General features: G+C 41.3%; 3 protein-coding genes across 5 annotated transcripts in view; 1 reads left to right on the top strand and 2 right to left on the bottom strand.

Moving 5' to 3' along the window:
- Positions 1–22,398, top strand: part of LOC132497346 (uncharacterized) — a 112,753-nt gene that overhangs the window by 28,294 nt on the left and 62,061 nt on the right. The gene's annotated exons all lie outside the window — the stretch shown is intronic.
- Positions 1–22,398, bottom strand: part of LOC132497347 (uncharacterized) — an 89,165-nt gene that overhangs the window by 48,798 nt on the left and 17,969 nt on the right. The window contains exon 2 of the mRNA XM_060110477.1: positions 7,971–7,987. Within this exon, the coding sequence (XP_059966460.1) occupies positions 7,971–7,987 (17 nt within the window). The remainder of the gene's footprint in view (positions 1–7,970; positions 7,988–22,398) is intronic.
- Positions 5,209–22,373, bottom strand: LOC132497369 (histone H2A type 1-C). 3 transcript variants are annotated; one of them, XM_060110510.1, is made up of 2 exons: positions 21,826–22,373; positions 5,209–5,289 (listed from the first exon to the last, which is right to left on the bottom strand). In XM_060110510.1, the coding sequence occupies exon 1, from the start codon at positions 22,331–22,333 to the stop codon at positions 21,941–21,943; it is 393 nt and encodes a 130-aa protein (XP_059966493.1). In that variant the 5' UTR covers positions 22,334–22,373; the 3' UTR covers positions 5,209–5,289; positions 21,826–21,940. The 3 variants fall into 3 exon arrangements, with proteins under 3 accessions (XP_059966493.1, XP_059966492.1, XP_059966491.1); XM_060110509.1 differs by lacking the exon at positions 5,209–5,289 and adding an exon at positions 10,063–10,135; XM_060110508.1 differs by lacking the exon at positions 5,209–5,289 and adding an exon at positions 14,534–14,928.

The following is a 22,398-nucleotide window of genomic DNA, read 5'->3' as shown; positions in this document are numbered from 1 at the left end:
GATATAAGAAAATACATTTTTTTCTCATTTGTGCAAAAGATACACAGGAAGAATAAACCAAAAATGTAAGGGATTTGTTATCTCAGGGGGTGGGGATTAGAAAGGAATGGAAAGAAGGGAGGAATGGGAACAGAGTCGCAGGGATGAGAAGTGAGTGACAGTTTTCTGAGTATGTCTTTTTGTATAACTCTGACTCTTAAAACTATAGTAATGCTTCATATACCAGCAAAATAGTCACACTATTAAAAACAGTAGAGATGGGGGAACTCAGAATGGAATACAAGCACTAACAAATTAACCAAACTATATTAAATTACAGGTATTACATAATAACACTAAAGGGATTGGGGAAGATAAAAATTAACTTAAGTAACTGTAGAAAACAGTATCTTGATTGGATACTATAAGGCTAAAGACAAAAGCAACTACACATAAAGGTTGTAATCTAATAAAAGTGTTTTTCTCAGGGTTACGGGCTAACAATTCTGAAACTATTTATGTGTCTAGAATTGAACAAAGAAGTAAACACAGTGTAGAAAATGAGATCCAGTGTTCTCACTAGTGCAAAAAGAAGTATTTGGCTAAAATGAAACTTGTGCTGGATTAGAATCAGAAGTATTAATATAAACTCATATTTTAAAATACATCTCCAGTTTAATAGATATAGACACCTAGAAGTGTGTGTATGTGATTGGGTTAACATACAGATATACTTCCTTGCTCTGTCAGCGGAGCAGACCTAAAAGCAGTGACACCCTAGTAGCAATTAGCACACCTGGAAGACAATCTTTGGTTTTTAAGCATCATTCTCTAATCAAAGGAACCAGGACTATCTGGAGAAGTGACTGGCTCCAAGGCTGGAGCAGGGAAAATACAGGGTGGGCCTGGAACATATTGTGGTGCCAGAAAAGGAAGATGCTTAAAATAAAATGAAAATTTGTTGAAACACCATGCAAGCCACTCTCAAGGAGCTACTAATTGCTAAAGCTGGTACCATTTGAGCAACAAAATAAAAATTGATAATATTGGATTTTAACTCATAGATAAAATATATATTCATAAATAAATACATACATACATAAGGAAAATGGACAACTTTTCCTTGTTGCAGATGAAATCCACAGGTGGATACTAAAATCACTGAGTGAAATTTGAAGGACAGTCAGGATTTGCAGAGTCTCAAAGTATCTTCCCCAAGATATCTATCTACTACAAAGAGAAAGGCAATGAATTTACAGTGGAGAAACCCAGACACCACCTTAACTAAGTGAGCAGGGTAAACCCTACAAATAGTAAGACATATCAACATCATGAACTCCTTGCATTGAGAAGGATACTTCATCGTTTTTGTGATATTTCCTGGCAAAATGCATAAACTCATTCCAGGGATGAGTAAACATCAGACAAATTCCACTCAAGGAACATTTAAAAAAAATAACTGATCAATACTCCAAAAATGTGAAGGCCATGAAAGGAAAGGACAGACTAAGGAATTGTTACAGACTGGAGGAGACTAAGGAAAAGCATTAAGTAAATTCAATGTGCGATCCTGAATAAGATCCTGGAAAAGAAAAAGGACTTGGTGGAAAAGTTTGTGAAATTTGAATAAAGTCTAAAGTTTAGTTAACATGGGGGTGGGGATGGGGTGGGTGGGTGGTGGTGGGATGAACTGGGAGATTGGGATTGACATATATACATTAATATGTATAAAATAGATAACTAATAAGAACCTGCTGTATAAAAAAATTGAATTAAATTTTAAAAAAGAATTAAAAAATAAATAAAATAAAGTTTAGTTAACAATATTGCACCAACGTCCATTTCTTGTTCTCCATAACTGTACAATGGTTATGTAAGACATTAACATTAGGGGAAGCCAGTTGAAGGATATAAGGAAACTTTTTGTACTGTTTTTGCAACTTTCTTGTAAATCTAAAATTAGTTCAAAATAAAAAGTTTCCTAAAAAAAGTTCCTCTTCATATCTCACCATGTTATAACAGTTTTCATAGAAGGGGAAAATACACCTAAATGTGACATAGATTTGCCAAAGTGGCGGAAATGTAGGTGATTTTTATTCTTGTGTCCAAACTTTAATAGTTTTTCAAAGTTTCTACCATAAGCAAAATTACTTTATTATTAGCAAACAGCATGTTTCTCTTTAAAATATGATGAAGCTTATTTTAAAAAGATATGGGTGCTGAGTTTCTCAGACATTCAGGTACTATCTCTCTCCTCTTTCTGCTCTTCATCTGGACTTTCACAGAAATTATATGCTTGTTTTTTCATTTACAGATTCATTATTTATCTGTGTATCCATAAACAATGCTTTAGTTTGGCCTGATTTTGTTATGTACGTGTGCAAAATCACAGTGTATTTAGTCTTTCATGTCTTGTTTTTTTTTTCCCTGAACAAGATCCATCCCTCTGTACTGTACTGATGCAGAGAGCTCTAGTTTGGTGATTTTCATTGCAGTTTAATATTTCTTTTATACATGTGGCCCAATGTATTTACTTATCTAGTCTACCACTCCTGGACATTCTCGTGGTTATATAATATGGCAAATTTGATTTCTCAAAAATGGTCACAACTATTTCTCCTGACCCACATTCCCTTCTCCAATGTGTCTTGTCACTCCCCCATCAAGTCTAATTCTGGTCCCCTTGAATCTGAGTGACCTTGTGACAGCTTGCACCAATAGAATGTGAAGGAAGGGAGGCTGTGTGACCTCCACCGCTAGGTCTTAAAAAGCAATGGAGCTTCTGCCTTATTTGCTGGAACACTTAGGCTTCTGTTTCTGAACTATCTATCTCATAAGAATTTCGGTAGCTCTGAGACCACGTTGTGAGAAAGCCAAGCTGCCTGTGGAGACCACGTTTGGGCACTCTGGTTAGTCATAGCAGTTTTTGAACCATCCTAATACAAGGACCAGCAATGTGAGAGAAGGAGTCTCCAGCTGATTCCAGCTTCCAGTGGTCGAGTCTTTTCAGGTGAACTCCCAAACATCATGGCAAAGAGACAAGCCAACTCTACTCTGCTCTATCAGAAATCCTGATTTGAAGAATCTATGGGTATAATAAAATAGTTGTTTTAAGCCACTAAGTTTTGGGTGCTTTGTAGCCTAAACAGTAATGGTTTCAGTTTATTTTCAAATGTTCATTAGCTGGCCAGTTATTTATTTTTTTAAGGACTCTTTTTGACTATAACCTACACTAAGAAACACATTTTACATCATATGCTCACACTCACATGCACTCATGCTTGCCCTTACTGAAACAAAACTTTGAGGAAGTAATAGATATTCCTTTTAAATGCAATTTGCTCTGCTATTTCTTCTTCTCATCTTTTCCCTCTCCTCTTTTCTCTTTAATTTCAATAGAGAAATCTATTGATTTCTGATCACAACCAAATAAATTGATTTAATAAATAATAGGTCTTCATCAGCAGATTGAAGGTATAGTTTAAGAGGTGATCTTAATCTCTTTATCTTTATATCTTGCAGAGTATGTATATAGTTTGATATCTTATGTATTTTGCACTATACACAAGCTCACACACATTTTACGCTCTAAACTCAGAGTTAAATTGTTCACTGGCCTAAGTCTAAATAAATCAATAAAACTGAAACAAAAAAATATGAAAAGAGTGAATCTAATAAATGATTCTAAACTTAATTTGGATGTTGAAGCATATGGAAACTCCAAGAACCCATTATTGTTTCAGAATGAAAGCCTGAGAGAGGTTAGTGATTTGTCCCTTGGGCTGTCAGGAAGGGAATCCTGTGGCATCTGGAAGGAGGAAAGGTCCTTGCAGAAGGTGCAGGTGGAGAGTAGTTTGGATCTGGGGATAGGATGAAGGATTGGGTATCCTTCTTGGCCCAGAAGAGCTTAAGAATATAAAACATAAGTGTCTACATATATACTCTTAAGAGTCAAAACACAGATCCCTTAATTCTGGCAAGAGCTTGAGAAGTATTCCCTTCTGTCTAGTAAGTGGACCCTGTGAGAAAGAATGACTTCAGAGATATTAACTCCCTTTCCATTAACCTTAATATTGAACTCATAATCATTTTCCTAATCAATCTCTTCAACATCTATTTATTCAAAGATGTTGCTGGTGTCTTCAAAAGAGATGGTTCAATGAATAAGAAGAGATTGCATTTGAGCCTGTGTATCTTTTCTCTGTTCTTGACTTTTCTCTCTTTGTCTATCCTACTTCCTGTTATTCCCTCAGCATCCCTTTACATTCCCCTCTCTGTTCCCCCTAAATTATATGAATTTGCTGGTTTGTCAATGTAAGTTCCATCCACTTACACAATATTGTTAATTCATACCTGGTGGCAGTTTGGCATAGTTATCCATTGCTGTATAACAAATTATCCCAGAATTTAGTGGCTTAAAATAATAATGAGCATTTATTATCTCACACAGTTTCCATGGGTCAGGAATTTGGGGGAGACTTAACTGGGTGGTTTTGACTTGGGATCTCTGATAAGATTACAGTCAAGATGTTACTCTAGCTGCAGTCGTCTGAAAACTTGACTGAGAATAGAAGATCCAATTCCCAGATGTCTCATATGGCTCACATGGCTGGCAAGTCAGTGTTGGCTATTGGCAGAAATCCTCAGTTCCTTGGCATGTGTACCTGTTCATCGGGCTGCTTGAGAGCTCACTCCATCACAGCTGGCTTCCCCAAGAATTAGTGATCCAAGAGAGTGCAAAACAGAAGTCACAATATCCTTTATGACATAACTTCAGAAATCATAATATTCTATCAGTTCCATAGGTCAGTCCTATTTAGTTTGGGAGTCTGCACATATGCATGCATATCAGAGGATGAGAATTACCAGGGCCATGTTGGAGTCTGGCTATCACAGTTCTGGAGATGAACAGCTCTATTTCAGATCCCAATCCTATCACTTACTAGGTTTGCAACTTTAACAAATTTACTAATCTCTATTTCTCAAGTTTCTCGTGTCTAAAATTTGGATGAGGATAGTGTGGTAGATTTCACGTTTACTCCCAAATTTTTACTGCCCTTTTTGGGAGAATTATACATCCCTGCCCACTGATATCGATTTATGACATGCCTACCCCTGTGAGGATACACTTCCACACCACCTTGATATCAGTCACTGCCATGGGAGTTGCTTTGGTAGATCAAATGTGAGTACAAGTGAGGTGTACTCACTTTCCAGCAGAATCGTTAGGAGCAGTGCGATCTTTTCATGTCATGTTCCTTTAGTCTGGGTCCCTCCATGAAGAAAATGTGGAGCAGAACCACAACCGATCTATAAAAAAATGCAACGTGAGCCTGAAATAACCCTTGCCATTGTCATCCACTTAGATTTTGGGGTTTTTTGATATACGATTTAGCAAAATCTAACTGATACAGCTATTATCTACTCAGTAGGAGTATGCTGAGATTTGATAAAATATTTTCGAAGTGCTTATAATACTGAGACATAGTAAACAACCCTGCATATTACATATGATCTATTACCTATTACTATGATTATACAAACCTAAATTCACATGAAATGAGTTTATAAGCCATGCCATTAATTAATTTATAATAAGAGTTGCACTTGATATTGAAAATAAGTATCAGAGGTGTGCATACTTTCTGGTCGGAAGACCAAGATACAGATTAGAGGAGGCTTTTTGAGCATATAGTTGGAATAAGGGATATTTTTAGCAAGCAGTGGTCACCCAATCAATCAGCTCCTCCACCCTGAGGACACCTGTGTACAGTGTTTTGTTTTGTGGAAAAGACACACTGAACAAATTACCATTCTACAAACTCTTCTTTTTCTAGGTGATCACCAACCTCCCTTTTCTCACAGTTGCTCTTATATGAATTCTCCAGACTTACAGTAACCATGATACTCCAATATAATTTATATCAGTTACAGTACAAATATAGTCAGTTACAATTGAGAATATTGCAATATATTTATAAAGTTTACCATAGAGTAAATACAATATGCCAGTAAATACAATAAGTTCTAAGCACTTTACAAATACTTACTCACTTAATCCTTGTAACAACAAAGATTATTACAAGTCACTGGCACAATGGTGCTATTATTACACCATTTTCCAGAAGACAAAACTGCATCCAAAGATGTTAAGTAACTTGCCCAAGGACTTAAACTAAGAGAGCTTTCCTGTACTGTCTCTCTGCCTTGTAAGATTATTCCGGTGACTAATTCTGCCATCCTTTATAAATTATTGTTATACCAAGTACAGTAAAATTTTATTCTCATGTTTTGAAACTTTATTTCTCTTTTTTTTTAAATAGATTTTATTTATTTATTTCGGCTGCGTTGGGTCTTCGTTGCTGCACACAGGCTTTCTCTAGTTGTGGCGAGCCGGGGCTCCTCTTCGTTGCGGTGCGTGGGCTTCTCATTGCGGTGGCTTCTCTTGTTGCAGAGCACGGACTCTAGGCCTGCGGGTTTCAGTAGTTGTGGCACGTGGGCTCTAGAGTGCATGCTCAGTATTTGCGGCGCACGGGCTTAGTTGCTCCGCAGCATGTGGGATCTTCCTGGACCAGGGCTCAAACCCGTGTCCCCTGAATTGGCAGGCAGACTCTTAACCACTGCGCCACCAGGGAAGCCCTGAAACTTTATTTCTAAGCACTATTCTTTGATTTGGGGTGAGCTATAAAGCAGGTGCTGGAGTAGGAAATAGGAAGCAATTTGTAGGACAACATACTTAGTTTATGAAGTCATAGTACAATCCTCATTAACTTCCCCACAGTCTCCACCAGTGACCCCCCTCTTGTGTGACACGGACAACTTAGGGTTTTGGGTTTTTGTTTGTTTTCTTTTCTTCCCCTTCACCCCAACTTTGGTCTCATATAAAGTGCCTCCACCCACTTCCCAACATATGGTTCCTAAACTTTCCCTATGGAGAAATTCTGGAGCCCCTAATATTCAGGGATTTAAGAGACCACAGATGTCACAAAGCCTCCCACTTTGTAAAATAGGAAACTTAAGCCTGGAGTGGTGAAGTTACACATCCTGAATAAGCAATCACCCTCTGGACTTCCAGCAGCATGAGGACTAGGGCAGATATTTAGCATCGCAAATGCTTTAGAAAACTTTTGCTGCAAACACTGCTCTGTACATGAGTTGCTCAGGAAAGACCAATGTTTATCAGTTGGGTTCAGTCCCACTGTTTGTCAGTGTATTAAAAACTGCTCCAGGGATTTTATATAGGATGAATTTAATAGAAGTAATCAGTGAAACATATCATGAAAGAGTTAAGAAACCAAAAGAGAGATGAGGAGTAACCAAAGATAAGCAGCAGCAAGAAGTTGCCACTTCTCTGAGAGCTAGGACAAAGGAAAAAGAGGTGCTGCTATCATTTAGGAGTTGGGGCCAGCCCCAACTGGAGATCCAGTCTCTGGAACAACACAGGCTGGTAAGACAGGAGTGGAGACCACCAAGAGACCAGCTATCTGGTGGGACTGGAGCCAAAGAGTGCCAATGAGGCTGGAGAAACCCCAGGAAGCAAAGGCAGGAAGGGCAGAAATACCTTGGTCTCACCAACATGTTCCACTGGGGCCTCCCATTGGTCATATCTACTGGAAGCCAGAGAGCAAGGGAGCCTGGGAATTGTAGTTTCCAGTGACATACTGCAGCTTCAGAGAATAAACAGGCAAATGACCGAAACAATCAGAAATTCAAATATTTCTGCGAATCTGATGCCTGAGCATGAGTCCTTGTATCTGAACTCAACCAGAGGTACATTTCCATCTTTAAAGACTCGGGATCAAGAAGACAGTTTCACCTTCTTTTAATCAGGTTGTGATATATCCAGTGTGGTGGGTATCCTCTGACAGAATCAAAACGATCCCTGCCTCTGAGGGTTCATATCCCTAAGTTATCCCCTTTTCTTGAGTGTGTGCTGCACCTGGTGACTTGCTTCTAACAAAGAGAATGTGTCGTGGCTTCCCTGGTGGCACAGTGGTTAAGGCTCTGCCTGCCAATGCAGGGGACACAGGTTCGAGCCCTGCACCTGGAAGATCCCACATGCCACGGAGCAGCTTGAGCCCGTGTGCTGCAACTAATGAAGCCCACGCGCCTAGAGCCTGTGCTCCAGAACAAGAGAAGCCGCTGCAATGAGAAGCCCGAGCACCACAAGGAAGAGTAGCCCCCACTGCCGCAACTAAAGAAAAACCCCGCACCCAGCAACGAAGACCCACCGCAGCCAAAAATAATAAATAAATAAATAAAATTTTTTTAAAAAGCACAGACTCTTAAAAAAAAATAGAATATGTCAAAAGCTATGGTGTGTCCTTTTTGAGATTAGTTTACAAAGGGTTGTAGCTTCTATCTTGAGCCCCCACTTGCACTCTCTCACTTGCTCATTTCCTCAGAAGAAAGTCAGTAAGCCACCGACATGACAAGAAACAAGGACTTGAGGACTTCAGTCTAACAAACAGCCCTTGAGGGACTGAGTCCCTCCAACAACCATGTGCATGGGTTTGGAAGTGGATCAGTCCCACATTGAGCTTTGAGATGATTGCAGTCCTGGGCACATCCTAAATGCAGCCTTGTGAGAGACCCAGAGAACCCGGCTCAGCCACGCTCAGATCCTGAAGCTGCTAAGTTTGAGGATAATTTGTGATGCAGCAATAGATAACGGATACATCCAGAGATAAGCCAAAGACATACAAGGGGAAATAAAGAGAAGAGAGGGCATGGTTTTCAGTGTCTATTATGTACCAAGCACATTATCCCCACTTAATGTTTGCATCTATCCTCTGAGGTAGGTGATCATCATTGGTTCCATTTTCCAGACAAGGAAACTGAAGATGAAAAGGGAAAATAATTTGCTCAAGGTCGCATTGTAGGGTTGCAATTGTAGGGTTGCAAAGTAGGGTCTGATGGATGGCCACATCTGTGTTTTTATTTTCATTATTTCACACTGTTCCAGAACTCAAAACAACCAGCCTTCAAAGTTGCAGTCACTTCATTTGGATTGAGTACAAATAAAAAGAGTAAATTGTTTAAAGTCAAATGCCTTCTTGCTTTCTTAAAATTTTATACCCACTTCTTTCTCTCACAGAATATCATAACTCACCTAAAAATTAAAAAAAGAGCAGGGCCTTATTTCTGCTCCTTTCTGCACTTAAAGATGGAAGTGTGCCTCTGGTTGAGTGCAGATACAAGGTCTCATGCTCAGGCATCAGATTCGCAGAAATATTTGTTTGAATTTCTGATTGTTTCCCTCATTTGCCTCTTTGCTCTCCGAAGCCGCTGTCACTGGAAACTACATTTCCCAGGCTCCCTTGCTCTCTGGCTTCCAGTAGATTTGACCAATGGGAGGCCCCGGTGGAACATGTTGATGAGGCCAGGGTATTTCTTAGTTAAAGACTAAAGTCCAGAGAGCAATATAAAATTGGTGTAACAAATAACCAAATTAAAGCAAACAAAGCCTCCAAAGAGACAGGCAGTTTTTAGCTCTTTGGGCTACTAGACCACTGGTTGCATTGTGTAATTAGATAATTACTTTTATGGTAATAGCAGCAAACAGCAATTTGTCGAGGGTTCCCTTCGGATTGGGCGCTCTTCTGAGGTCTTTACCTGTATTACCTCATTTGCCTTACCAATAACACTATGAAGCTGATTCCCTGTGTGTGTCTTATTCTTATCTGCACACTTCCCCCATCCGTCCTTTTTACCAGGTACATGACCTGGGCAAGTTAGGTAATCTCCCTGTGCGTTGGTCTCCCAATCTACAAAATGGTACAATAATAGCACCTACCTCATGACATTATGAAGATTAAATAAAATAAGTTAGTGCTTGAGTGAGCATTATAATCTAATGAAGTGAGGTAGGAACCACATTCCTCCCAATCCAACTCTAGTTTAGATAGCAGTAAATTTGGATAACAAGGAATATTTGTCTGATTCTGAGGCACAGCTTCTGAGTCACAGGTGAGATCCGAGCGGCGTGGTTCTTACTGATGGAGCCAGAGGACCGTTCTGCGGCTCCATAACACAGATGCCGGCACCGTCACCGGAAACCCGAGCTGAGCCCGTAGTTCCGGCGTGACTGGGTCCCACTGGGGCATCCGCGGAGTGCAGCGGTGGCAGAGTCTCCACGTATTTCAACACTGACCACCTAGTGTGAAAACAAGGTACTTTTAAAAAGTGCTCCTTAGGAAACAACCTAAGTGTCCATCATCGGATGAATGGATAAAGAAGATGTGGCACATATATACAATGGAATATTACTCAGCCATAAAAAGAAACGAAACTGAGCTATTTGTAATGAGGTGGGTAGACCTAGAGTCTGTCATACAGAGTGAAGTAAGTCAGAAAGAGAAAGACAAATACCGTATGCTAACACATATATATCGAATTTAAGAAAAAGAAATGTCATGAAGAACCTAGGGGTAAAACAGGAATAAAGACACAGACCTACTTGAGAATGGATCTGAGGATATGCGGAGGGGGAAGGGTAAGCTGAGACAAAGCGAAAGAGAGGCATGGACATATATACACGACCAAACGTAAGGTAGGTAGCTAGTGGGAAGCAGCCGCACAGCACAGGGAGATCAGCTCGGTGCTTTGTGACCGCCTGGAGGGGTGGGATGGGGAGGGTGGGAGGGAGGGAGACGCAGGAGGGAAGGGATGTGGGAACAGATGTATATGTATGACTGATTCACTTTGTTATAAAGCAGAAACTAATAAAAAAATCTTTAAAAAATAAATAAGTAAAATAAAAAATAAAAAGTGTTCCTTAAAAAATAGCTGATGCTAAATGGAGAGGAAAGAGAGCTGGAAAACATTGGGCCAAAGAAAGGGTGGCCGGGGGTGGGAGTGGGGTGGGGGAGGAATACAAAGGGATAAATAAGAAATTTCAGAAAGAGCTGTTGGTCTGTAACGTTCATGAAGAACATTTGAGAAGATGAGACACAAGGTGATTAGAATAATGATTAAAAAGTTCGATCTCAGCCCATAATGAAAGCTGTTTATAGCCACTCCTTCCCACCGACTTCCTCCTCTAGAGGTCATTCACTCCTCCTAACAGGTCTTCGTACTTTGGGCTTCTGTCTGGTTGGCAGGCACAGTGTCAGTTGTGTCTGCTGGAACTCGTGGGCAGAAATCGGCAGATGCGCAGTGCCTGCTCTCCTGCAGCTCTGAGTCACGTGCCAGGGAAGGGGACAGCCTGACGCACAGAGGGGCTGTGCTCCAGAAGGGGACCCAGTTCCTGTGCTCTTTCTCTTCATAGAGAAAGCATGAGACCAGACTTGAATAAGGAGAAGAAACCTTTTCTATGGGTTTCAGCTGGGAGCACCAGCCTCCCAGCACCTGAGAATATTGGCTGATTCTCCCACAGGGAGAGAAGCAGCCATTGTTCCCAGTTCATTGCCAGGCAACGCAGAGGAAATCCCTGGGGTCATTGGTTAAATAGCCCTGCTTGTGTCCTAGCAGTGCCTTTGCTCAGGGCATTCCTAGCCATGCTGTACTGACAGTCCACACTCCCAGCATCACTCTCCGCCAGACCTTGGCCACCCTCCCAGCAGGCATCTCTCCCCTCTGGGAGTAGGAGGAAGGTTAGGGAGGGTCTCACTGAGAAGGTGACATTTGAGCAAAAGCTTGAAGGAGGTGAGGGGTGAGGCAGGTGAGGATGTGTGAGAAGATTGTGTCAGGGTTCCTCATAAAATTTGGAAAGTCGATATGAGAACCCAGCAGATGGGAAACAATGCAGAAGAATCCACAATAGGTGTGGATCATAGGACTGTGGGAATTAAATCAGCCCAGAGACATGGGGCTCATTTGGGAGGTGAGACAGAACCCTTTTAGGTAGGAAAACAGCACAATAGCGTGAGCCAACGTGTGTGCACGAGAGAGAGACAGAGACAGAGTCATGAGAGGTATGAGAGTATCTTTATGGGGTAGAAACAAAGGACGTTTAGGGTAGTGGTGTGCTGGTAAACGTTTAACAACTGATTCTCCAGGAAAACTCCCCAAATACTGATTTGTAGCCAGTTCTTGTTGTGTAAATACTCCCGCTATGGCCAATTCCAGGCTACCGATGTTACCCTGAACACAGAATAGAATGCAAGGAAGGTTCAAAATGACATGTAGATTTTTCACTGGAGGCCTGAGAGGAAGAAGATGGCGAGGGCAGAAATATAACTCTGTGGGTGACGTGCACAAGCCACTGATCTGTTTAGTGATCACACAGAGACCGGCTGCTCAGGGCCCCAGTCTCTTCATCCACAGCCTGAAGGACTGAGCTAAAGGAAATCAAAGTTTCCTTCTGTGCTCTCCCCTTCCTTTATTCTTTCCTCCCAAAGAGCCACTGTATCTAGGGCCCCTTTCCTTAGTGGCCTTCCACATATTTCTTTTCTCTGCCAAAATTGCACAGGTACCCAGTAGGGGTGATTCTACATATCCAGGGAGTCAAGCTGAGCCCAAAATGGAGTAGGCACAGTTTGGAGCATCCCTGTCTTAGGAGTCTCTGCTCTTGGAAAGGTGGCTCAGCTGAGTTCGAAATGCCTGCCTAGTCCACTGGGACTGCTGCTTCTGCACCTGGAAGAGACCTGGTGGTGGTTGAGTGGGTGCGTCCACTGCCATTTCAACACCACATGTCTGCCAGGCCCACTCCTCTGGAAGCTTCCTCCGGCCATGGGGGAGTGGCTGCCAGAAGCAGGCAGTGATCTGGCTTATTACAACCTAAGTCACCTCAATCTCTGCAGGTGGAAGCTGGCAAATCCCAACTTGGAAATCCCAACATCCTCTTCAACTTCCCACATTTGTGAATAGATCAACAGATGAGAGATAATTTCTATCTCTACTTCTATCTTTATATAATCTTGTACTTGTTTATGTTAGGTTTTACAAGGAACAAAGTGCTTTCTCATGTGCTCTCATTTGATTGGTTTTTCAAAACTCTGGGAGGTGCTATTATCCCATTTTACAGATGAAAAGCCTGATTTTTCAGGGGTGGCAGGTGACTCATCCCCAGTCAGACACTTGGTAAATGGCAGAGCTGGAATACAGACCCAAGTATTTTCATTCCAGATTCGCATGTCTTTCCAGAATATTTCACTGCATGTCTGTGCTGTGTGTACACGCATACATATATGTATGTGTGTACACACACAAACCACTTTGTATAGACTTATATAGGTATTTTTTAAGACTAGGTTGGGTGTGTCCTTCTTACAACCCAGCCTTAGGAATTTATCAGCTATTTCCTGAGTGATTAGTACATGCCAGGCAATGTCAGACACCAGCTGAGAGCTGGCAATATAGCAGTGGACCATCCAGGCCCCCAGTCCCCAATACACAGACACTAGAGTAGCAGAAACATTCTTAAAACCTGACCTTGACTTAAGAGGAAAGAGCAGGAGCAAAGGGGTAGGCAGATTGGCAGGCTGTGCCTCCTAACTCCTGTGTGAGGAAATGGCCATTTAACCAGGTAATTAATGAAACTATCTTCCTCTGGCTTGGTACCATATTTCATTTCTTCATGCCAGGCTGGAATTGGGGAGCCTGATCCTATTACAATTTATTATATATAACTCTCACAAAAGAAGTAGTGTTGAAAAATTAAATAATTTTGTTTGTGCTGTTCTTTAGAATTCCAAACTTTTTTTTTTTTCATTTTCATAGTTACTTAAGGTACATACTACCTCCATTTTACAGATGAAGAAACTGGGGTTCAAAATGAGCTTGGCTAAAGTCACAGTTTTCTTTTTTTTTTTTTTTTTTGCGGTACGCGGGCCTCTCACTGTTGTGGCCTCTCCAGTTGCGGAGCACAGGCTCCAGATGCACAGGCTCAGCGGCCTTGGCTCACGGGCCCAGCCGCTCTGCAGCATGTGGGATCCTCCCAGACGGGGGCAGGAACCCGTGTCCCCTGCATCGGCAGGCAGACTCCCAACCACTGCGCCACCAGTGAAGCCCCAAGCCACAGTTTTTAAGGAGAAGAACCTTGAGTCCAAGCCAAGAGTGACTTGAATTTCTGCTCATCTTCCACCATCCCAGAGGAATATTAGAACAATTTTCATTTTGCTGTACATCAGGGTTTGTTATTCTGGAATTGCTTTATGTGCCTCCCAACAGGAGACAGGTTACATGAACTGTGATGTACTGTGTGATGCATTCACAGTACAATACCATGAGACAGTGTACAGGATGCCCCCTATGTTCATATCTGGAAAGTTTTCCAAGATATACTGTTATAGAAAAGAGTATGTGTATACAGTCTGCTATCTTTTAAGAATGAAAATTGGAGGAGATAAAACATGCGTTCAGGGCTTCCCTGGTGGCACAGTGGTTGAGAGTCCGCCTGCCAATTCAGGGGACGTGGGTTCGTGTCCCGGTCTGGGAAGATCCCACATGCCACGGAGCGGCTGGGCCCGTGAGCCATGGCCGCTGAGCCTGCGCATCCGGAGCCTGTGTTCCGCAACGGGAGAGGCCACAACAGTGAGAGGCCTGCGTACCGCAAAAACAAACAAACAAAAAAACAAACATGCGTTCATTCTTGACTCACATCAGCATGAATTAACAATAGGCAAATACACAAGGAAAATAATGTTACCTAGGGAGCAGTGGGGTAATCCAGTGAGGAGTGGATTCTCAACATATACTTTGTTATTTTGATTTGGTTGAACCCTGTGAATGTATTACTTATTCAAGAAATTAGGTACATTTTGTACTAAAGAGAGCTTCTCCACAATAATATTTACCACCCCTTCCCTTTTACTCTCCTCATCCCCAAGACACACAGTACCCACGAAGAAAGAAACCCAGAGTAAGTTTTTAGTAGGAAAAAATTTGCAGGTGCGGAATCAATCAATGATGTCAGAACACAGCTGCCAATCCATTTATTTCTGAGAATTGATGAGTTTGACAGACACTCTGGATCTAGGTGTCTCTGTAGTGAGAAGCTTTTGAAACCTAAGGGGAGAGAAGAAACCAAAGTAAATGTATTTGGGAACTTCTTTCTTAACCTTCCTCAACATATGCAGAAAAACTTACAAACCTCTTTCCTCATAATGAGTTTGGTTCATTCTGGGTATCAGCCCTTTTCATTTCCTCATATACACACTCCCCATGGTAAGAGGACCCAGCCTCCCCGGTAAGATGCTCTAATTTCGCTCTTCAGATAGGGTTGCCAGATTTGGCAAATAAAAATACAAGATGCCTAGTTAAATCTGAATTTCAGATAAACATTTTTTGTTGAATTATAGTATGACTCATGCCATATTTGGGGGCATACTTATACTAAAACAATTATTTGTCACTTAACTGAAATTCAAATTTAACTGAGTATCCTATATTTTATCAGGCAACTGTATCCTCAGATGCTACCTGGAGGGAGCTGGTTAAGTGCACTTGAACATGTTAGCCCAGAGGGACAAAAAGTACCTAGCCCGGTGTGCTACCAATAGAACTTTCTGCATTGACAGACATGTTCTACATCTATCCATCCAATGTAGAAGCCAACAGCAACTTGAAATATGGTTAGTGCAACTGAGTACCTGAATTTTTAATTTCATTGTTTTATTTAAATTTAAAATGTCACAAGTGGCCAGTGGCCTATCTTGGCCAAAGTAGCTCAAGTACCAGTCATGTATCTTCCCTCCAAATGTAGCAACTGGAATTTAAAACCGAGTGGTGGCTAAAAAGGTACATCACCCGGAAATAAACTCACAAATCCCTGCAGCTTAGTGATTATTCCGTTTCCGTGCAGATATAAGTTCTGTTGCCAACACATTAATTCTGAGTATTCATTCTGAGTATTCACTGAGGATGTGACATGCAGGGTGTGGAGATGTATGATAGAATTTTTCAACAAACTCACCCTGTAGATGATCGTGTTAACTGTATAATCCAGCATTAGACTGTAAAAGCCACCAAGGTGCCCTTATGTGCAGAGCAGGCATTGTAAGGGGATGAAACAGCATTGATTTGGTCACACACATCAGCTGTGTGACCCTTTTCCTTCCATGACTCTAAGCAAGCATTAGTAACCACAGACCCAGTAGGGTATTAGAGAGGATTCTTTTATACATGGTATCAGTCAGCAGAGAAGACAGGCCCTTAAAGGAAATTGGGCTTTCTGGGTCACTGAGGCTTATCAGGAGACATTAAGTCTGGTGAGGTTTGTGCAGAAACCTGGCAAAAGGTAGAGTGTGGAAAACAAATGGTGCATATGGTACTTCCAAATTTCACTGCGGTCCTGGTAGCTGCGTAGGGCAGTAGGCAGAGCATTAACAATGGTTAGTGGGCATTTTTATACAGAAATTCAGATAATCATGTGCTTTCTTGGCTCTGAGAGGACTTTTGGGGCTACAACATCCATTCCCTGGTTCATTCACCAGCGAGTTGAGTCCCAGGCCTTCTGTTAGATGTTAGGGTGTCACAGACCAGGTCCCACTTCATGGAACAGAGAGTATAATGGGGAGAGGCAAACAACAAGGGATCTGATAAATAAAATCTTAGACTGTATTTTAAAGAATCTCAACAAGATGATTGATAGAAAGTAACTTGGAGTGAGATGTGAGCAGAGGGAGGTTACTTTTTTATTTTACTTTCTATACTTGAAGTTACAAACTTAATTCATGCTCCTTTTAACACTTTACACACATGTTTATACAGGTTAACAATTTCTCCTCATATAACCTCACATAATGGGGTTTTTACTTCTAGATGGTAGACACCCTCTCTTCCCTAGTTTCTACTATCTATCTATCTATCTATCTATCTATCTGATACTGCTTTGCTTTACAAAAGATTGAGTGTCTCTTAATAAATTTTAATATATATTGCTAGGAAATTTTCTCAAAAGATAATATGACTGTGGCACTCCTTCCTCATCCTCAGCATCCTAAGTATTATTGGTTTTAGTGGTTGTCTATCCATAGGTGAGAAATGCTATTCCTTTGTTGCTATGATATGCATAACCTAACTTTTAGGAAGGCGAACAGTTGTATGTATTTTGGTTTGTTTTTTCTCATATGCACTGTCTATTTGAATTTAATAAAAGGTATAAAATATCCTGTTCAGTAATTTTTTTCTATTATTGTTTGCCCTTTTCTTAGTAGCTTGCAGGTCTTCCTTGTAAATTAAAGTCATTAACCTTTTGTGTATAATGTTTTACAAATCCTTTATCCCAATTTACTGCTTGTTTTCTACTCTTTTTATGGAATATTGCATCTTAAATTTATTTTTATCCTATGTGGTCTGTGTCCCTTCCTATATGGCATTTGTGTTACCTGCCTGGCTTAATAATGACACCTCCCCCTCAAAATACACACATACAAAACTGAGGTTATACAAAGTGTGTCCCTAAGATTTCATCTAGTATTTGTATTTTATACTTAGATCTTTAATCCATCTGGGTAGGCCTATTTCAGATAGGCCTGTCTGGAGAAGAGCTGAGAACACACTCGCCAGAAGAAAAATCAGAGGATGGGCATTGCAGAGAAAGAGACCAACAGTACAAATGTCTTGAAGCAGCAAAGGGCTTGGCAAGTGGAAGAGAGATCAGTGTAGCTGGACAGGGAGATGGAGATGAAGTCAGGGAGGTGGGCAGAGGCCAGGGTGGTCATGGATGGCTCTTCAGGTCATGGTAAGGAGTATGGTAAATAAATTAAGATATGTATTAAAGGTATAGATGAAGTGACTTACAGATAGTTTGGATTTGTGGAGATGAAGGAAAGGGAGCAAGGCTCATTCCTAGAATTTTCGCTCGAGTAAATGGACTTACAGTAATGTCATTTACTGAGCTAGGGAGGATTGGAGGGAATAACAGGCTTAGGAAGCATAATGTAAACTCTTGTGTCTTGAATGTATTTAGGTTGAGAGGCCTGTTAGGGTTTCAAGTGAAGGTGTCAAGTAGAATTGTGTATGCACACATTTGCATTTCAGGGAAGACAGCAGGACTGGAGATGTAAAATTGGAAGTTTATTGCATATAGACACACTTTGAAACTACAGTACTGATAAAATCATCAAGGAGACAGAGTAAACAGGGGCTAGTACTGAGCTCCAAGGTTCTAAAATTTAGAGCATTTTGAGATAGAGCCATTTTGAGATAGATTTTGAATGCAAGGGCAATTTGTCATGGTGTAAAGTCAGGGCCTGTACTTTCAGCTCAGGCTATCACTGAGTACAGGAGAGAATAGATATGCTCAGCTGCTGCTGCCTGGTGCTGTGAGAGTGAGGAATGTGGTAAAACAAGCAACATACAGCAGAGACCCTGAAGCTTAGCACACTTCTTTCAGAAAGAACCTCAACTATGAGTAACATGTGCAAGTCTAAGTCTTAAGAGGTGCTTGTTCTATCACCCTGCCTAAACTACAACTTAACTAACAACTGTAATCTAATTAAGTCCAATGAATTTCTGATATTTTTTTCAATATGACTACATTAATTCCATGTCCTAGAATTCATTTTATTTTAAAGTATACATGTTATGTTCCAAATTCTTTTGGTGTTATAATGATTATACTTATTGGGTTTTTTTTCATAAATTTGTCTACTTATTAATGATACAGTTTTATGGGTATAAATATAGACTATAATCTGCCTTTTGGTAGATCTCCTGGTGATGCTAATCTTATTTTGCTACAAGATCAAGGTACTGAAATAAAATAGAGAGGGAAGAATACTGGGGCTACATGTGAGCCCTTATTCTCAATTTTGGTATGTATGGGGATTCCTCAATTAAATTCCTAATGTCTCCTAGTAACCCACATGCATTATACTTAACAAGAATATTTACATTTATAATTATAATTCAGGCTCAACAGATGATAAACCCCTAGAAGGTAACCTACTTCTAACCTTAAAATATACAATTTTTTTTACAACTGTTTATAAAATGTATCACACTTGTAAAAAAGAGTTCAAATGATACATTTAAAAAATAGAACGTGAATGGATAATGGATGGAGTAAAGGAAAGGATATTGCTGCATAGATTATTTGGAAATTTTAAAGAAGATTTTATAATTGGTGATGCTGTATCAAAGTGATCTGTGTTGTTTGGAATACGCTATATAATTGAATGATGATTCTGTCTCAGCCTCACATCTCAATAAGTCCCTTTAATACATATCTTGTCCCTGGTGCCCAGGTGTCTTCAGTAACTGGAAGCCCTGGGTTTAAGATTCACATCAACTTGCCCCAATTTAAATGGTCCTCTCCAGGACCTTTGAGGCATGGTAGATGGAGACCTACTCAAGGGCGGGAAACCAACTAAAGTTACTGAGAGTTTATTGCCCACTAGAGGATTTTCCCAAGTGGTAACTAGGGCTTTTGGATATAAACAGTGACATTTCAAAGTAGGAGGCGAAGAACTATGTTGGAGAGGGGAAGCTAGGCCAGAGCTGTGAGGAATGTCCTCTGCTTGGGGAATAGCCTCTTAGCAGTACCTCTTAGGTAAGAGCTTATCAATTGGCACCTTCTGTGTTTCTTTGAAGCTCCCAAAATAAGTTGCCAACGCAAACTGGATTTTTCAGAAGGGATTTTCTACTGGTAAGAGAAGATATTATTAGCAGCCTTTAGTCTGGCGTGTAATTAATGTCTCCTCTGGTAATAAACTAACCCTCTAGAACAAAGTACTTCCTGATGGCCCAGCCACTGACTCAGCTCAACATTTACTCAATGTGGCCCAGCCACTGACACAGCTCAGCATTTACTCAATGTCCGATTATCAAGTGTTTATTGTATGCCAGGGTCTATGCTGACTATCAACAATTTAACAAGATGTGGTCCTTGACTTTAAGGAGGTCTCAATAAAACACACAAAATTAACACGATGTATCATTCACTCTTAAGTAATCCAATACAAAGTTTTGTTATTGGAGCCCAGAGGGGAGAATTCAAATTCAAGTCCTCTCTAACTCCTGTCTTCACTTACCACAATAAATTAGTTTATCAAGTCCTTTGGTTCTTTACTAAACCATTTCCCCACTTGTCCACTTGTTTCACTTGTCACATACTAAATCAGAAGTGTATTGCTTAATACAAAAATATGTGGCTAGCACACTGTCGGGATTTACCTCCCTCCCTTTATGTAGATTCCAAGGAGATTACCTCTCCTCCTTCTCTTAAATTTTTCACAGAGTTTAGGATACAATTAGTAACATTCTGATATGTGGGCAAAGTTAAATCCATTATGTATTGAATTTTTACTCGTTTCATTATTCTGACAACCTCTTAGGGAGCAGTTGGTTATAAAATTGCCAGTGGTTAGAAGTACTGACTTCCTGACCTTGGGGCTTAGACAAGTTTTTTATGCTGTCTTCCTGTTTCATCTTTAAAATTGGGATAGGAATAGTACTTATCTCTAAGATTGTTGGGTTAAATTAATATGCTGGAAGCATGTTGACACATAGTAAGTGCTTACTAAGTGTTGGCCATTACTCGAGCACCCCGTGTTCTAATTTCAGAACCCACACTGCTGAGCCCACTCTTTTCATCACAAGACAAGCAAAGGCATACAGGAAGAAATGGACGCTGGACGTAAAGAACCCGGCCCTCTCAGTGGACCCCTACCTGAAATGCTGTAAGGTTGGACCTTCCCCAAACTGATTTTCATTCCGGCCAGCCTTAAAAATTCAGGAAATTCTAACGTGCGGCCATCAAGGTGCTCACTTCTTTTTCTGACAATTTGCCTTCACCAAACACCCAGACCCTCTAGCCCCGGTTCCTTGGCTGGTAGTTTCAAGGCCGGGGTGGGGGTGGGGGGTAGGGGGATGCGCGGGAGGAGGGGAAGAGAGGGATGGAGGCTGCCTCAAGACCGCAGAGTGTCTGTGCCAACATGAGAATGAGAAAAGTGCGTTCACGGGAACCAGCTTCTGTTTAGATTCTCTCTCCCCACACACTCGGATTTGAATGCTCCAAAAGAACTGATGCCACGCAAAATGCTTCAGTGAAGCTCAAGAAGTGTTTGAATGAGGGTGCGTCTCCCTGGGCCGCACAGGTCTCATCCAAGCACAAACTGAGGCATGCAGGAGAAATGTTTACTTGATGAGACTCAGTCCCGGAAAATAGGATCCTAGGAATTTTTGCACAGTACCAGATCGACACTTTTGGGTTGCAGCAGCTAATTTACCAGATCCCTAGTAGTTAACTATTTTAGGGAGGCCTGCAGCCCTACTCTATCCCTTTTGGGGCTGCGTTAGGAGCCTAGGCGTTTGAACCTCTATCAACTTTATAGTTCGTTGAATGTCAGGCACTAATCTAGGTTACGGGTGTTAAGCGGTTTGTAAAAAAAAAAAAAAAAAAAATCAATGGAAACACCATCACTCTATCCCCAATTTACATACAACAAAACTACCAGGTTAGAAATTGGCCCCAAATCTCACAATTCGTAAATGTGGGGAGAAGCCACAATTAAGAGTCTAGATTCAGTCTGTTCTAAGCTACCAGTATGTTAACTCCAGGTAATCAATTTTCAAAAGCCCCTTTCAGTACGTGGTAAATTTCAGATGATACGTTGAAAGTTACCGGGAGCAGAGAGCCTAACTCCCTTAGGGATTAGGAAAGACGGGTTGTCTGCAGCCTAGAACGAGGCGTCTAAGAGGTTCTGGCCATTTCACTCGGCATGTTCATTGGAGATCACCATATATCCACCCTGCAGTTAAACCGTGCTTAGGCTTTACTGACTAAAGGCAGATCACTCGACTGTCTGAAATGCCTAACCACTTCGTGGATCATTAGACCTTAACCGATTTACCGCTTTCTGCAAAGAGGCAGATTTCTAGTAACAGTGAGAGCCTTTTCTAAAGATCTAGAAAGATCTTTTTTCCATTTCTTGTTATCCTGGATAAAAATTAACTTACCTTCCTTTTTCTTTAACATTCCAAGTGGTGTTAGCTCTTCCTTTGAAATAGTGGGGGGCTCTGAAAAGAGCCTTTGGGTTTGCAAACACTTCCGGAAACTCAAATCCCTGTCAAATCACTTGCCCTTGGCCTTGTGGTGGCTCTCGGTCTTCTTAGGCAACAGCACCGCCTGGATGTTCGGTAAGACCCCACCCTGAGCGATGGTCACGCGGCCCAGCAGTTTGTTAAGCTCCTCATCGTTGCGGATGGCCAGCTGCAGGTGGCGTGGGATGATGCGAGTCTTCTTGTTGTCGCGCGCCGCATTACCGGCCAACTCCAGTATCTCGGCCGTTAAGTACTCCAACACCGCTGCCAAATACACCGGCGCGCCAGCCCCAACCCGCTCAGCGTAGTTACCCTTACGAAGCAGGCGATGCACTCGGCCCACGGGAAACTGGAGACCTGCCCGCGAAGAGCGAGACTTCGCTTTAGCCCGAGCCTTACCACCTTGCTTGCCACGTCCAGACATCGCAAAATAAACAAAAAAGAAACAAACAAAAAAAGAGTACTTCTCAACACAAACCAAGTCTGAAT

Source organism: Mesoplodon densirostris, chromosome 10, assembly GCF_025265405.1.
Source record: "Mesoplodon densirostris isolate mMesDen1 chromosome 10, mMesDen1 primary haplotype, whole genome shotgun sequence".
Taxonomy (NCBI): Eukaryota; Metazoa; Chordata; class Mammalia; order Artiodactyla; family Ziphiidae; genus Mesoplodon; species Mesoplodon densirostris.
The sequence above is the reverse complement of the archived record's forward strand: the minus strand, read 5'-3'. Positions and strand labels throughout refer to the sequence as shown.

Excerpts from the sequence above, each read along its gene's own strand:
- LOC132497369 (XM_060110510.1), bottom strand. The coding sequence starts at position 22,333 with ATGTCTGGACGTGGCAAGCAAGGTGGTAAGGCTCGGGCTAAAGCGAAG.